This window comes from Scyliorhinus canicula, chromosome 1 (genome assembly GCF_902713615.1).
Source record: "Scyliorhinus canicula chromosome 1, sScyCan1.1, whole genome shotgun sequence".
Taxonomy (NCBI): domain Eukaryota; kingdom Metazoa; phylum Chordata; class Chondrichthyes; order Carcharhiniformes; family Scyliorhinidae; genus Scyliorhinus; species Scyliorhinus canicula.
The window spans coordinates 227,399,567-227,416,976 of NC_052146.1; the positions used below are offsets into that span (position 1 = coordinate 227,399,567).

Consider the following 17,410-nt stretch of genomic DNA (forward strand, 5'->3'; position numbering starts at 1 on the left):
AGTAATATTTTTCGTATTCTGGTAACAAATCGTTCACTTTGATTGATCGTTAATAATATTCCCAACAATCAAATGTTTCGCATTACTGATATATTCCGATTTCAGTTTAAATCAGTGTTTTACATGTCCTAATATGTGTGAAAATTGTATGACAAACAGATTAGACACTTAAGAAGACTGGGGCTCTATATCCCAGCAGCCATTTCCTCATTGAACCCCATGCTTTGATATAGGTGTAAACATTTGCAAATTTGCATAAAATAGCTCTATTTAACTTCTGGGAATTACATCTGGCTGGAACTTCAGAGGCTTTCACCAGCTCCACTGATATGGCCGCCACTAACCAATCAGAGCCAGAACCGCTGAGATCAAAGTTCAGCACAGCCAATCCGAGCCCATCCAACCCCTTGCCTGACGTCAGCACCCAGATTGATGAGTATTTATTGGGATGGATGAGAAACAGCGAGGAGATTGTAAAAGGGATTATAGTTACCAGAGGCACCCGTTGCAGTAGAAATCAACTGGGAGAAATCACTGGGCTCTCAGGACAATGAGTTCCAGTGCAACAGAGAGTGGGAAGAGTGGCCAGTACCGCGTGGACCATCTTCTGAGTGCGGTGGAGAGTGAGCTGCAGGCTGGAAGTGAGAAAGGAGACCCCACCGAGAGAGAGCTGAAAGTCAACCTGGAAGACCTGGATCTGTGGCTGAAGTTTAAGGAACTAACGAACGAAATGATCGTTACCAAGAATGGCAGGTAAGTGCAAGCAGGAGCCGCGTTTCCACTGGGGGATGTCCATCTGATTCTGTCGCTGTGGGAGATAGAACATAGTACAGTGCACAAGGAGGCCATTCGGCCCATCGAGTCTGCACCGACCCACTTAAGCCTCACTTCCACCCTATCCCCGTAACCCAATAATCCCTCCTAACCTTTGGTGACTAAGGGCAATTTATCATAGCCAATCCACCTAACCTGAACGTCTTTGGACTGTGGGAGGAACCCGGAGCACCCGGAGGAAACCCACGCAGACACGGGGAGAATGTGCAGATTCCTCACAGACAGTCACCCAGCAGGGAATCGAACCTGGGACCCTGGCGCTGTGAACACTGTGCTACCGTGCTGCCCGAGATTTTAAGAGATTTTAATATTATTGGACAATAAATGGGTCAAATTATAACGCGTGTTCTTTTATGTAGATTCTATCATTAGAGCGACACAGAGCACCCGCTTTAAGCTGACAGTCTTTGTGTTTTCCTCTCCATGTCGGAATGAGACTACTTTTCTTCTGCATATTGCAATTACATGTGGGTCAAATGATAGAGGCGCTGTGGAATGAGTTGTTCTGGCTCCGTGTAGGAGGCAAATGACTCGGGAGTTTGATAACGAGTACCCTCCACCCTTTCTCCTTCACTTCTTTGGGGTTTCTTTGTTGTTCCCAGGAGAATGTTCCCTGTGCTGAAAGTCAATGTGTCAGGGTTGGATCCCAACGCCATGTACTCGTTTGTATTGGACTTTGTGGCGGCCGATAACCACCGCTGGAAGTATGTGAACGGAGAGTGGGTTCCCGGTGGCAAACCGGAGCCTCAGGCCCCGAGCTGTGTGTACATCCACCCGGACTCTCCCAACTTCGGGGCGCACTGGATGAAGGCGCCCGTCTCCTTCAGTAAAGTCAAACTCACCAACAAACTCAACGGCGGAGGACAGGTACGTTGTGTCGGTTTGTGAAACATTACTCGCCAGCACTTGGTCAAGCCCCAGTCTCTCAAAATCTGAACGAGAGTAAATTCCTCCCAGTTGATAAACAATTCAGAGCGATGTCCAACTCGACTGATTGCCGTGTTTTCTTTCAATAAGGCTGAGATCTGGGGTCATGGCATATGTCTTGCAAAATGTCCGCGCTCTCGACAATCTTGACAAGGAAGTTTTTAATCATGTCAATCGACAAAGGGTAACTATTTAACGCCAAGGCCATTGCAGCAAATAATACCGAGAATTAAAATTATGGTTTTTAACTTTCTGAATGCTGCCCGATGATATTCCGCGATGGCCCCTGACTTTAGCAATATTTCCACAATATCCTGGAAACGGGAGAAATATAACGGCAGCACCTGGGTGTACGGAACTTTCTAGAGTTAGCTATATATGAACTGAACCAAGTCATTTCAATTCCAAAAGAAATCCGTGTAAAACTGGAGGTAACAACGCTTTGGAATGGCGTTGTTGATTTACATGTTGAAGCCTTAAATCCTGTCGATTGCTTCAAATATTTCCCAATGTGGGTAGGATGCTGAGGTTTTGGTACACTCTCTGAAACACTCTCCTCACGGGGAAACAGCTATGTTGTACAGTGTCTAGGGATGTTTCAATGTAGACGTTATTTAAATGGCAGTGACATCTGGACCGACCTTGTATTTTGTTTTAAATACTCATTGCAGATCATGTTGAACTCTCTTCATAAATACGAGCCCAGAATTCACATCGTGCGAGTCGGGGGACCACAGAGAATGATCAGTAGTCATTCATTCCCGGAAACTCAGTTCATCGCCGTGACAGCCTACCAGAATGAGGAGGTAAACATCTCGCCAATAAACTAACTCAGAACTTCAGAAGACCAGGACGGAACCAAGAAGTATTATTAATGCGGGTGACCAATAAACGCGGGCCGTCCTGAAACTGCGATCATGCTAAAATGTAGATCGGCGCTGACTAATCAATCTGTAAAATCTTAGGTCACTGCATTTTATTCACGGTATCTTGCCAACACCGAAGATGAACAAATGTAAACCGCAGCAAAACATTACCCGAGAGTAACAACACTGATATAAAGCTGACGAATCTTATTTCCCCCTCACAGATCACAGCTCTTAAGATTAAGTACAACCCGTTTGCAAAAGCCTTCCTTGATTCCAAAGAGAGGTGAGACTGAGAGGGTATTATGTTACAATACTTTGTGTAAGAACAAATTTGTGCTCTCTGTTAATGGACTTTTCTTGTCCAGAAGCGATCACAAGGAAATGCTAGATGACGTGGTTGACAGTCAGCAATCTGGATATTCCCAATGTAAGTTTTGTTTTTGGGCATGGTAGAGTTATTTTGCATAGATGTTCTATATGTCCTCTGAGCGCACAGTTTCTTGTCTCTTGTCTCTGACTGGATGTATATTTCTGCCCGCCCAGTAGGTAGCTGGTTTCTGCCTGGTACAGGTACGCTGTGCCCTCCTTCTAACCCTCACGCTCAGTTTGGAGGACCACTCTCACTCTCTACTCCTCATGGCTGCGAACGTTACTCCACCCTCCGGAGCCACCGCTCTGCACCATATCCCAGCCCATACACACACAGAAACAACTCCCCCAGTAAGTGGAACACTGCTCCAAAATATAACAGATATCATTTAAAGTGGTTGTGAAAAGGATATTCATTAAAGGGTCGCTTTGTGTAAAAACGTCGAACTGGTCATGGATATCAAAGGCCAATAGTGTCTTTTATCATACTAATGCATTTAAAAACGTAATTTTATCGCATCTGAATAGAACTCTTCAATAAGTGACTCCCAACAGTGCTTGGGCCTAATTTATGATAATTTTGTCACCTATTATGCAGGTAGTTTTAGGAGGTCAGGTCAGTGCATTTAGTTAATGTCACTGGATTAGTAACTCAGAGGCATTGGCTAATGCTCGAGAGAAATGGGTTCAAACTCCATCCGGGCAGCTGTGAAAACCAGCTTCAGGTACCTTGAAACTATCTTTTAAAAAAAAACATGTAATTCCCTTTGGGGAAGGAAATCTGCCGTCTTTCCCTGGTCTGCCTACATGTGACGTCAGACCCACAGTAATCTGGTTGACTTAACTGCCCTCTGAAATGGCAGAGCAAGCCACTCAGTTCAAGGGCAAATGGGGAGGGGCAGCAAATGCTGGCCCAGCCACAGACATCCACATCCCATGAAAGAATAAAACAATCTTTGAAAAAAAAAATAAGGTGAAGATCCAAAGTTATTACCTTGGTAGAGGTTGGGGGCTGGGGGTGTGCTAAGGTGATGATGTAACACCGAGGGTGAGAGGAGAAATTGGATGGAGGAAATTAAGCAGTGAGTAAGCTTTGGTTTGGAACCCCCGCTGGTTGTGAAGGGACTGAGCGAGAAAAGGAATGCAAAGTTTTTAAGGTACAATGAACTAAAAGGTGCAAGTGCAGAAGATAGTGTTACCGGACCTATTTTCAATACCGAGATATACAGAGTGGACAAACACATGTCGGGGAATGTTCTAGAAAAGCTAAATGCAATAATATCAATAAATCTAGATAATGATTGCGATGGATAAAGAGGTTGGTGAAATCAGTAGCGATTCCACTGTTTTAATTTTACTGACTGTAAACCATTATTTTTACGCATAGCTTTATTATAACCTTCATTACTTATTACATACCCTCTTGCACTTTACAAAAGTTTAAACATGAAAGTACCTAATGATTGATTTGGTAAATTTGTTTTTGGTAAATACAATTCTATACGTCTTTTCAAGCGGACCGTTTATTTGGATATCTAGCACTTGGCACATAGCAAGATGTGAGCTATTTTGTGAAGCCCATTTTATGAAAATCATAGTGTTCTTAACTAATAAACTTTTTGTTTCCAAACTTATAAAAATACTTTTCAGATGGCTGGAACAGGTTTCACACAGTGTCATAATTTATAGATGATTTAATTGAATGCAGACTTGCTACACTCTTTGCTATGTTCAGTTTTGACAACTGTGCCACTGCTAATTTGCTGGGAATTTTCATAGCTGGCTATCCGGATAACTCCTCGGCCTGTCTCTCCATGCTTCCCAACCATGACAACTGGTCCAGTCTGCAGGTTTCCACGCATACCGGCATGCTGCCTATGACACACAACGCTGGTAGTGCTCCCAGCTCTAGGTATGGGACATATCGGCAGTATAACCTTAATGAATGTATCTCAACTTCGACGGGGTGGGTGGGGGTCTTTTCATTATAGCAAAAATGTCATCTGTTTCTCGGGGGATTTAGAAATTCCAGTGTTACCAAATCCCCAATGCTAATACTTTAACACTGTTTGCCAAACCATTTTATTGACTTAGACTTCAACCTGCTGCCTAAAGCAAATAGAAATTAAACCACGAAATTACCTAAACATTGGTTCCACACATTGGCTCCACTGATTCACATTTCATCCTTGTTGACATGTGAATTAAATATATATAACTCCCCACACTCCCACAAAATTATTTTGAGAAAAGCAATGATGGGCAGATGTGGTACCAAAGCAAACCGTGTCCCCAACCACAATCCATTAATTCAAAATGCAAACGCATATCTGTCATAGCAACTAAGTACTTTTTGAACGGGCAGATGTTGCAATTGTACTTTCCAGGAAATTACAAAGCCCATGTAGCCCGTACATTAAATATTAAAATTATTACTTTATCAGAGTTACAAAGCAAGAGCTCAGAATGTGGGCAGGGGCAAACCCCGAATCCAGCTCCTTGCCTGCTCCAAAAACCAATTCAAATTGAGTCTAATTCATGGTCCCCAAAAGAAAGACATACCAGATCCAGGCATTACACCTGACCTAATTTTAGCCAAAAGGCCGAGACACGGGGGGGGGGGGGGGGGGGGGGGGACATTAAATAATGGATGAGCTTTTTCTTCTCTTGGAAATCCAATCCAGAGGTTACCTCTTTCAAAAAATTAATTTAAAGTGCCCAACTAATTTATTTTCCATGGGTTTCACCCCCACAACCCAAAGATGTGCAGAGTAGATGGATTGGCCCTTCATTGGAAAAAAATGAATTGGGTACTCTAAATTTTTAAAAAGCAAGAGGTTTCTGAGGAGGCCCACAGCCACCTACAGGTAGGATCTCACTGGAGATTTTCTGCAGTTTCAGTCAGATTCGTTTCCTTGAAGAATTCTGTTTTCTTCTAAATGAGATTGTGTTAAATCCAGAGACTGTAGTTGTCCAATAGAGAATGCCACAGGAATATGGAATGTAGTTAAGAAAGGATCCCTTGTTTGAATATCTCTCTGCGAGATAATGGCTTGTGCCTTAATGATCAACATTGATGGTCGAACATATTCAACCAATTTGAAGATTTAGTGAGCGTTGGCACATAACTTTGTAACTTAATAAAATAGCAAGGTTCAAAATAGCACTTAATGACTTAGTCGCTGTTCCTACTGGTTACTTACCACCATTTGTATGTAAGCCCCGTCCCCCAAATGACAGTATTCAAACGTTTAACGGCTTTTCCTAACTTTCGTTGCCTCTTTTTTCCTGTTTCAGCCAATACCCGAGTCTGTGGTCAGTCAGTAACAGCACCATCACCCCAGTGTCCCAGTCTGGAGGCATGACCAACGGCCTGAGCTCACAGTTTCTGCGGGGTTCTCCGGCTCATTACCCGTCTTTGGCTCATTCAGTGAGCGCCACCTCTTCAGGATCACCCCTTTACGACAGTGGAACCGGCCTCGAGATGTCTGACAGCCAGTACGATGCTTCCCCACACGGCAGACTCACTTCCACATGGACTCCAGTCACTCCCCCATCCATGTGACAGCACTTGCACTCCTCTCGCCTACCGCAGGCCATTTATTTAATTTAAGGACTTATTGCGAGTTTCCCACCCTCCGACCTTTTTTTGGACTTTGATGTTTATACTCCGTGGGAAATCCGAAAGAATGGCAGGAAAAATGAACTTGTTTTTTAGATTGCTCGCAATGTCTCTGTATAGATGGTCAATTCAGTACAAAGTCTCTCTAGCCTTATTTGTTTTTGAATGGTCAGATGCTTTAATGGGAATGGTTCAGTGTTCATAGCGTGTTCCTCTTAACTATAATTTAGAGAAAATAGGAAATTATTGTAACATAGTTATTGTAAAGAAAATATAAAGCCACATCATTACTTCGGAAAATAAATCATGCCATGAAGTTAAAGGCAGGTCATTGTCAGGAAGCATAATTTCTATACACAGTGACTTAAATCCAACCTCAGCTACAGTCCGAGCATTGGGCACTGTCATTGGTTACAAAAGCAACGGCCTTTCCCGAACGAACGGTGCAGAAAAAACAAGATAGTGGATCAAATATATAATGGATAGATAACTAACGGGCCGCACTGTTCGACAATGATCATGGCCATCACCTGGGTCGCATATGGATAATAGTGTAGCAAAATTCTTTAAAGTGACCGAAAGGCCACGGATAAAATCTCGGGAGATGTGGAAACTCTGGGATTAAAACTGGAAATGCTGCGCGCCTGTGGAGGAAAAAACTTGCTCATAACTTCCCTTTCTCTGGAGCTGGAGGGAAACGTATTTTTCACCAAACCTGATTTTTCAGACAATCAAAGCGCTCACCTGATATTTCACGCGGAGAAACATTTTTTAACGCCTGTTAGTTGAAAATGTAGATCATTTAGACGGAGCTCTCGAGAGGAAAATCGCGTTAAACCAGGTGGCCTCAGGCACAATCTGTAACTCTCCGATAGCTCGGAGGGATGAAGAATTGTTGCTGTCTAATCCAAAAATGTGTAAGATCCTGTTAGATCATTTTCTTCTGTGAAACCAGTGTTGCAGTCGGTAACTATTCGCGTGTATTAGTAAAACAAAGCTCAATTTCACTGAATTTTCTGAATTGCATTAATTTGCCAACTCGAAAATGACCAGGCGTTGATTTGCTGCCTAGAAGCTTTTCACATTTCAGTTTTCTAGTGAAATTATTTTCGACTTTTCTCACCGGGCCCAGCAGTCTCTGGCTGGACTATACTCAGCTGAGCAATGCATGTGTCTTATATCCACGTCATTTGACTTCGCCACATCTTTTTTTCTGTGAACGAGATTGTGTTATGTTTGGTCGCCATGAATTTTCTTCTTTTCTCTTCATGTTATCTTGAAAATGCAATAGAGCGCAAGCGCTGGGAAAAAGCATTAAAATTGTAATAGAAAAGTAATTTACAGCGTTGCTACACTTTGGCTGATAACTTTGTGGGTAACAAAAGGGATCTTTATGACGAAGCACTCGGTCAATAAAACATTTAAAGGGGTGTAAGATGTCAAAAGAGGGAAACATTTTAACAGCTTGGAGGAGAGGATCATTCTGGCAATGCCATGGTGGAGAACTGATGCCGAGGCAATGCTATCACATTTTATAACAGTTCTTTACTGAACATTTGGGGAATTCAATGGCCCGTCAGTATCAGAATAGTTCATCAGCACAGTGTTAAATCTTTCGCAATTTTCATCTTAAAGTGTTTTTATAAATCAGTAAAAATGCGACTTTAATGTACCCTTATCTATAATTCCTAACCTGAACGATCTGATATTTTAATCGTCCTCCCATTCATGAAAATCCTGATTTTAGTTTTATTCATGAAAATCTTATTTTAGTTTGCGAAGCACAAAGCTGGTCGGTTGGTTGGTCTGGAATGTTTGCTCAAGGGAATTATCTGAATTGTAAGGACTTCAACTTGATACCCCACACTTGTGCCATGGGACTGAATGTCATCTCCATAAGAACGAAAATCAGAAACGCAACACCTGACTAATAGTGTGCTTTGGGTGGGGGATGGTGGGGTGGGTGAGGGAGGAAATTGGTGTGCGATAAAGACTGCCTGCAAATGATCCTTGCATTTGAGGCCTCAACCAGCCTCGTTATTGCAAACTGTCGGGGGGACCGGTCACCTAGCTCCAGTTACAGAAGTTTCATCATCTCCAGCTCGTTCAGCATCCAGTAAAGAATCTCCAATTAGAGATTTACACGGCCGGGCTTCATCGAATGAGGCTGGAATGAATATTTCCTTTTTATAAATACCCAATTATTTTTTTTAAATTAAGGGGCAATTTAACGTGGCCAATCCACCTACCCTACACATCTTTGGGTTGTGGGGATGAAACCCGCGCAGACACGGGGAGACGGAGTGAAGATTTCCAATGAGTAAACTGGCTATTTATCTTATCCAGGATTACACGTCAAGAATTAGATCTTCAAATAATAAATGAAGAGGGAGCTGAAGTGGGCAGTTGTCTTTTCTTTGGAATACTTACTCCTTACTAAATGAGAGTCTGATGCAGTAAAAGTGCACAAAGGAGTAGTATTCATTAGGAGAATGTCATTGTTAAACACGCAAAGCAAACATTCAGCCAGATCGCGCTATTTATTCTCCAGCTCCAAACAAACCCACGGACCCAACATGTGAGACCAGAGAGAGCAAACAGCCCCGGGGCCCAACGCTGCAACCCCGCCAGTCTCGTCACTGTCATTTCACATCGAGACGACTCTCAAACTTTCAACAGAGCCCCGCTGAACACGGCTTTAATCGTGACCGACTCCCAAAGATCCCAGGGCATTTTGTTCTGTCACAGCGCCGAGATGTTTGGCATGGTATTTGCACAAATGCTAAAAAAAAGATGAGATGGGCAGCGAAAAGGGTAAAATAAACCCACATTGTTAATGGAACAAAACCACCAAAAATAAAGACACCCAGAATACTGAGTGCCGACACGGTTCTGCTTGCTATTCTCTCTGAGGGGAAACTCGATGCGGTGGCTGTCCTGCCGCACTTGTTTATAGGCATCATTTCCGCTTTGTTTATTGCCCGCACAGGATCAATAAAAGCTGTACAAACCTTGACGTGAGAAAAGAGCGAGGTGGAATGTAGCCAGTAGACAGGGAGGGAGCTGTATTATTTACAAAACAAAAAGCAGTCGAGCTTTCACCCAGGAATGTTGTAAATGGGAAAGACGGTGTGAGCTTCTGGTATAAATAATGCGCATCAGGAAGAACCCGGCACAGCTCAAAGCTTCACACTCTGGAAGGAAGTGTAAGGTTGTCCCTGATCACAGTTACTGCAATACCGCGGACCACGAAATAATAAAGATATAATTGCCTAAACGGACAGAATATTGACTGGTCAAATTAATTTTAAAAATAACCTCAATGTTTAACATTCTGAAATGTAATGCTCTCAGTAAATTCCCCGGCGCTGTATTTAAATATTCATTTTCAGCAACTCATTTCTGATCAGTTTTACTGCGGCGTAATTTCGAAGCAATAATTCCTGAAAAACTCGAGACATTATAAGATTCGCAACAAAAACACTGGCAAGTATTTGTAATTCTGACACATATATTTTCAAGCAGTAACAAAAAATTAAGTCCTTAATTTGGGAAAACTAATATTGGCTTGTACGACAGATGTCAAACTAACTGCAACACTGATCACTGCGGTGGCTTTTAAATCTGTATCACCAGTCAATGCTCTTGATCTCTTGTATCAAAAACTTTCCCGATTCATTTAGGGTTCCGCCCCCATTCTAGTTCAGTGACACTTAATGACCATAAATTGTAGTCAAGGCAACTTTGCACTTCTCCGATGTTCAATATTCCGCTTTGACTGATTGCAATTCGTGGGATTATGTTGATGAAATAGATCTATTTGAAGATACAAGGTGCTATCGGAATATCTGGGCATCTCGTGTATTTACACTAACCAGCCTGAGCGCTGCTGACTGAAGCTTTTGTAATGTAAATTCAGAGGTTGCGCCGGCCCGGTCCTCTGCTTTCTGCAATTCCCTCTCTACCCCTTGTCACCTTTGTGCTGGTCTCTTCACTTTTAACAATTTTTTCAGATCCCGTCTTTTTTGCCAGGTCATTTAATCCCAATCCTCCCAGTTCCACTCCGCGATTTATCCCAGATTTATTTCTTCCCCTCTGTAAAACCATCTGCAGCCTTTTCTATATCAATGCATTCAACATAAATTCTTACAGCCAGCCCCACCTGACAAAGGGATGGAGTCAATCTTTCTGCTGGGAGTTAGATGCTCATTGGATTTACACTGCACACCATTAACGAAATCAGCCCGTTCATCGCCGTATTAAAATTGCAATGTAAATGAAATTTGATAATAAAGATTGAATATTTGGTGCTGGAAATTTGGATACTCAGCAAGTTAGGCATCGAGTCTGCATGTTCTCCACATATGAGGCTCAGCATCCTGTATTTTCTGTGTTTGTCTCCCAGTTAAAATCACGGGCCTTTCTTAGAATATAGAACATACCGTGAAGAAGGAAGCTATTCAGCCCATCGAGACTGCACCGACCCACTTAAGCCCTCACTTCCACCCTATCCCCACAACCCAATAACCCCTCCTAACCTTTTTACACACTAAGGGCAATTTAGCATGGCCAATCCACCTCACCTCCACATCTTTGGACTGTGGGAGTAAACCAGAGCACCTGGAGGAAACCCACACAGACACGGGGAGAAGGTGCAGACTCCGCAGACAGTGACCCAGCGGGGAATCGAACCTGGGACACTGGCGCTGTGAAACCATGATGCTACTTTGCTGCCCCAATGATCTTCTGATCAACAGTTGAAAGCACAAGGAGAGGAGAGGTGTGGGTGGGGCCCAATATCACACCCACATGTTTTGGGGTTGCCGAAAATTGGGAAGATTCTGGGTGGGAGTGTTCACAGTCTTAGCCAGGATAGTGGAGGAGGAGGTGGACCCGGACACTTTGGTGGTGATATTTGGGGTCTCAGAGAAGCCGGAGCTCATGGAGAGGAGGAAGGCCGATGTCTTGGCCTTTGCCTCATTGATTGCACAGCGGCAAATTTTGCTGGAGTGGCGGTTGGCATTGCCACTGGGGGTAGCAGCTTGGTTGGGTGACCTATACGACTTCCTGCGGTTAGAGAAGATAAAGCATGAGTCAGGGGGTTCGAGGAAAGGTGGGGGATGTTTATAACCGTGTTTGAGGGGCTGTTCCTCACAGGAGACTGGGGTGTGAAAAAGAGGAAAAATCTGTACAGACTGTAGTTGTTCGTTGGCAAGTATGTTTTCCGGGGTGTTTATTCGCTGTTAGCTGTTCTGATACATGTTTGTAATAAAATATATTTTTTAAAAACACGAGGAGAGAATGGGTATAATTTTAACCCGCGAGTTTGCCCCTCCCCAGTGCTGCTACAGAATCCTGGTGTCAGGCAGGCTGGGTATTTCATTATTACAACCAAGCCAACTGTCACAAAATGTACACTTCTGGTGTTTACCACCGGGATTCACTGGGTAGAAAATAAAGCTGGGGAAATTAATGGGGAACTGATGGAGCTTTTCCCAAGATAAATATTGGCCAAGTGTTCCCGCCATTGCTGGGGCGATAATGAGGGAGCACAGATTTAAGACACTCGGGAAATATATGAAAAGGGAGACCAGAATTAAAATATTTCTTTCCACTGATGGATGATTATGGTGCAGAACTCCCGACCGTCAGCTACCGCCGATTTCTAACCGAGGAAGTTATGTTGGTTGCTTGAGGAAAGCGGTTTGTTAAAGGCGGCGGGAAGCCAACGGGAAGGCGGGTTTGGATTTTTTTAGGGAACAGACTGTATGTGATGAGCAGTCTGGGCAGCAACATGCTCTGGAATGATCATGGTGCAGCTCCATCTGCAGAAGTGTACTCGGTGTCACCCCACCCTCGGTCTCTTTCCTTCCTCTTCATGCAGTGTCAATGTTCTCAACATTTCAAACGGACTGGTTCTCCTTTGAAATGCTGAAACCATCTTCCCTGAAACAGCGCCAATCCCAAATTAATTCCTAACGTCGGCTCCCTCCCGCGGATCGCGTGGAAAACCAAAATTAATTTATTTCCATAATCCCAGACCATTTCGTTCATGGGATGTGTGTCTCTGGCAATGAAAGCATTTAGTGGCCGAGAAAGGGTGGACCTTGAACCTCTGTAGTTGGTATGCTGCAGACACATCCACAGGGCTGCGAGAGACGCAGTTGCAGGGTTTTGGCACAGGGACCATGATATGTTTCCGGGTGAGGATGGGGTGTGGGGGGCTTGCTGTTGTTCCCAAGCGCCTGCCACCCTTGTCCTTTCTAGGTGGCAGCGGTCGCGGGCTTGGAAGGAGCTGCCGAAATTCAGAAGCTGACAGCGTCTTGTTTAATTGGCATAACGGAATATTAAGAGAAGTGCTGAAATAATATTCCAAAGTCTTTTTCATATGGTGGAGCACCAGGGAATGTGTTTATTTCCAAAGTGAAACAATTGGGAATGAAGAATCTTTACCACAAGGACTGCTGATGCTGGAATCTGAAACAAAAACAGAAAATACTGGATAACCTCGGCAGGTCTGACAGCATCTGTGGAGAGAGAAGGAAGCGACTAATGAAGCTCACAAATCTTTACCAGTTGGTTAAGTATCCTGGCTAATTGATGGGTCTGTGATCTGATAGAGCTGCGGGCTTGGAATGGCCGTATGATTATTTATTTTTACTGACAACTCAAATATTGTTCAACTAAACGTTGCACAGCAATACCATAATAACAGTGTTTCCTGGTTGGTCAGTTTGAAAGGTATTCTTTATTCTGACATCGGAGTCTCAGTGTCCTCAGGGAGTTTAACATTTTGACGGGTCTCCGGAACAACTGCTCCGTCTCCTTCTGATATCTTATCATTCGAGGGACAGAATCACAGGTTTCTCTAGCCTTGACCTGCTCACCAGAAGGAAATAGGAGCGATAACAGCCATATGGCTAGAACTTTGAGAGACATTCCCCCAACACTAATAGTAACTTCCGCACGGAAGTAACTCACTTCTGCCAGAATAGCCTCTGGCTACAAACAACCAGCCTCAGCACATGGGCGAAATAGGGCCAACTTGTCCAAAACGCCCGACTGGGAAGTCAGTACTCCTCACACACCGACATGTGTGGCAATGTATGCAATGTGTTTGGAAGCAACAGAACCAAAGCTTCGTCAATCATTTCTCATGAATGCAATGGACACTTGGGATCATAATTTAACAAGTTTATTTACACGCACCTAAATTCATCATGCAAATCACACGAAATCAAGGGAAGATGCACTTTTGTATCTCCTATTCCCACAGGAAGACTGAAAAGAGAATTGTTGCAAATCCATGGTTGCTGACATTGTACAGCACCGGTCATTTTGAGTAAATATTAACTCAGCTGCAGCACTTTCCAACAACATTTCAATTCACAAGCAAACAAACAAGCCACTGATCTCATCTGTGCCGCCTTTTACTTTCAACGTACACTGAAGTCTCCTTCAGATCTTCTGAAGGCTGTCCTCTCGAGCAGAGAGGAGTGTGTTGTAATACAACTGAGCATTGTATTTGTACCTGCTGGGCGTTATTAAAACCACCCAGGGCACAAATAAACAAGAGATGGAGCCTATTTTTGAACGAATTATTTTTCTCGCCAAACCTTGTCTCAGTTTTTACACAATATTTGCACTCAATATTTATAATGTATACCGGCATTGCTGACTCACAGGGACCCACGTTCGAGTCCGGCCTCGGGTGTCTGCGTGGGTTTCCCCCGGGTGCGCCGGTTTCTTCACAAAGATTGGTTATGCTAAATTCAGGATGCTGCCTGAATCCTACCTCATACCATCTCATTTACCCATCACTCCTACATTCATTTACTGATATTAGCTCCCTTTCCATTAACATGTCAATTTTAAAATTCTTGCTGTGGCACTCAAATTCCTCCAGGCCTCACTTCTACCTGTCTCTGCAATGACTTTAAGGCCCACAATCCTCCGAAAACTCTGCGTTCCTCCTACTATGGTTCCTTATCCATCCTTCACTTGCTTGACAGGTCATGCTTTCAGCTGTCTGACCCAAGGGTCTGGAATCCCTTCCCAAACCTCTTAATTTCTCTGCCTTTCTCTTCTTCATGACACTGCTCAAACCCTTTCTTTCTGTTTAAACATTTGGTTGGCTCAGTATCAATATTTCACTGATTATATCTGTGACTCACCTCGAGATGTTTTATTATGCTGAAGATTCTGTATAAATGGATGGTATTATTGTTGTTGCTATTGTTGTACATGGATACATTAGGTTTCTTAGAATGGATGTTAAGTACAATGCAGGTGGTGAGAGAAGGGGATCTGCCCATTAGTGGTATTGTTGGCAAGGTCCACTGTTCCGATTTGGCTTTGGGTGATTTGATGATGGGCACATTTGGGAGAGGCAGTGGTATTACAGGGAAGCATGGAGACGCAGTGGGTAGCACTGCTGCCTCATGGTACAGAGGACCCGGTTTGATCCCGGCCCCGGGTCAGTGTGCATGTGGAGTTTGCACATTCCCCCCCTGTCTGTGTGGGTCTCACCCCCACAACCCAAAAAAGATGTGCAGGTTAGGTGAATTGGCTATGCTAAATTGCCCTTTCATTGAAAAAAAAAGAATTGGGTACTCTAAATTTATTTTTTTTAAATAGACTAGTAATCCAGAGTCCAGGGTAAAGCACTGGGGACCCAGGTTCAAATCCGATCATGACAGATGGCAAAATTTGGATTAAATTTAAAAAAACCTGGAATTGAAGGTCTAATGATGACCATGAAACCATTGTCAATTGTTGTAAAAACCTATCTGGTTCACTAATATTATTTAGGGAAGGAAATCTGCCATCCTTACTCCTGCCCACATGTGATTCCAGATCCACATCAATGTGGTCAACTTTTAACTGCCCCTTCAAGGGCAATTAGGGATAGGCAATAAATGCTGGGCTAGCTGGCGATGCCAACATCCCACAAATGCATTTAAAAAAAAAATCCTCTCCTTTGCACATCGGATCTGTTTTCTCTTCTGCTGAGATGATTCAGGTGTTGCAAAACCTGCAGAGATTCAGGATTAATTCTTATACTGTCTCGTAGTTTCCCATTCCAGAAGGACACCGACAATCACCCATGATTCATTTTGGAATCATAGAATCCCTACAGTGCAGGAGGCCAATCATGCCATTGAGTCTGCACTGCCTTCCAAAAGAGCACTCTACCTCGGCCTACTCATCCACCTTCTCCCTGTAACCCTGAATATTGATCATGGCCAATCCATCTCATCTGCACATCACTGGACATTAAGGGGCAATTTAGCATGGTCAATCCCAGAGGAAACCCATGCAGACACGGGGAGAATGTGCAAACTCCACACAGACAGTCACCCAAGGCCAGAATTGAATCCAGGTCCCTGGCGCTGTGAGGCAGCAGTGCAAACCACTGTGCCACCATGCCACCCAATAGATCACAGAGCACGTAAACCAGATGGTTGCTACAGGAGTTATGGCAGTAAATAGGCCCAGAAGGCATGCAGCACAGTCTGTACAAATGGTAAAATATGATATATTCTTTCTGACATTTGAATATTGAATTTGAAGACATGACAATAACATGTAAAAGAAGGTACCTTTCTGAACATAGTAACAGTCATCCAGTACAATGCAGTGACATTTGTTAAGCAGATATTGTGAATGGTAAATTCAATGTATTTTGCCTTCTGAAGGGCAATAAATGCTGGCGTCGCAAGTGAAGCCAATGTTCTTTGAGTTTAAAAAAAACATTTTGCTGGAGGTGACTCTATTCCTTTGATAATCTTTCTCTTTAGTTGGCAGAATAAGCCTTGTGCTTTGACCTACCTCAGAACTTATGCATGGAGGCAAGCATGGTGTACAAATGGAAATGTTTCAACAGGCGACCAAACTGGCAAAGCATCAAGGAAGCAGCTTGGGGAAATCACCTTGCTTAAGAGCTGTGGAATATTACAGAATTCTGTGGCGATGGTGATGCATATTGAAGTCTCCCACTCAGAGTACATTCTATGCCTCTTCCCCCCCCCCCCCCCCCCCCCCTCAGTACTTCTTCCAAGAAGTACTTGTTGGTGTTCAACATGGATGAGTGCTGATTGACCAGCCGAAGGAAGGTGGCAGTTGGCAATCAGCAGTAGGATTCCTATTTCATGTTTAACATGAAACCATGAGAGTTCATAAGATTTGGAGTCAATTTTGAGGACTTCCGGGCCACAGCCTCCTGCCTCTATTCCACCTCTAGTTAATGGGCCAATAAATAGCCAGGGATGATGATGGAGGAGCCCATGACGTTGGTTAAAAGATAACTACGACATGCCCTCACCATCCTTGCAAACCACCGGCCCACCTCCAATCTCCCTTTCATCATCAATGCTGTTGAACTTGTCACCTCCAATATCTATGTTTATCTTTCCCAGAATTCGATGCTTGAATCAACTCAGGTTTCATTTTAGCACCGTCAGGAAATGGACTACTGAAAAAGTTTAAAAAAATAAATTTAGTGTACCCAATTCATTTTTTTCCAATTAAGGGGCAATTTAGTGTGGCCAATCCACCTACTCTGCACATTTTTGGGTTGTGGGGGCGAAACCCACGCAAACTCGGGGAGAATGTGCAAACTCCACACGGACAGTGACCCAGAGCCGGGATCGAACCTGGGACCTTGGCGCCGTGAGGCTGCAGGACTAACCCACTGCTGCCTGCTGAAAGAGTTAAGTGTTTTAGCCACTGCCTGGCAGTCAACATTCCCACTTCTGTGTACTTTGCCTTATGAGCAAATTCTGCTACT

General features: G+C 43.7%; 1 protein-coding gene and 1 long non-coding RNA gene across 4 annotated transcripts in view; one reads left to right on the forward strand and one right to left on the reverse strand.

The window, feature by feature from the left end:
* Window positions 1-467: 467 nt before the first annotated feature.
* On the forward strand, window positions 468-7,908 carry tbxtb (T-box transcription factor Tb). 3 transcript variants are annotated; one of them, XM_038808682.1, is made up of 8 exons: window positions 468-753; window positions 1,437-1,701; window positions 2,433-2,567; window positions 2,852-2,913; window positions 2,996-3,057; window positions 3,174-3,350; window positions 4,779-4,911; window positions 6,297-7,908. In XM_038808682.1, exons 1-8 carry the CDS (start codon window positions 551-553, stop codon window positions 6,562-6,564), a joined length of 1,305 nt encoding a protein of 434 aa, XP_038664610.1. In that variant the 5' UTR covers window positions 468-550; the 3' UTR covers window positions 6,565-7,908. The 3 variants fall into 3 exon arrangements, with proteins under 3 accessions (XP_038664610.1, XP_038664620.1, XP_038664630.1); XM_038808692.1 differs by having other exon boundaries at window positions 3,177-3,350; XM_038808702.1 differs by having other exon boundaries at window positions 2,999-3,057.
* A 5,123-nt stretch (window positions 7,909-13,031) lies between these two features.
* The window catches only part of LOC119977895, a 35,469-nt gene continuing 31,090 nt past the window's right edge, over window positions 13,032-17,410 (reverse strand). The window contains exon 3 of the long non-coding RNA XR_005463314.1: window positions 13,032-13,098. This is a non-coding gene — a long non-coding RNA (uncharacterized LOC119977895). The remainder of the gene's footprint in view (window positions 13,099-17,410) is intronic.

Bases quoted from the DNA above. Each gene is read 5' to 3' on its own strand.
- tbxtb (XM_038808682.1), top strand. From the start codon at position 551: ATGAGTTCCAGTGCAACAGAGAGTGGGAAGAGTGGCCAGTACCGCGTG. The intron at 754-1,436 runs GTAAGTGCAAGC...TGTTGTTCCCAG, and splicing joins ATCGTTACCAAGAATGGCAG to GAGAATGTTCCCTGTGCTGA. The intron at 1,702-2,432 runs GTACGTTGTGTC...TACTCATTGCAG, and splicing joins AACTCAACGGCGGAGGACAG to ATCATGTTGAACTCTCTTCA.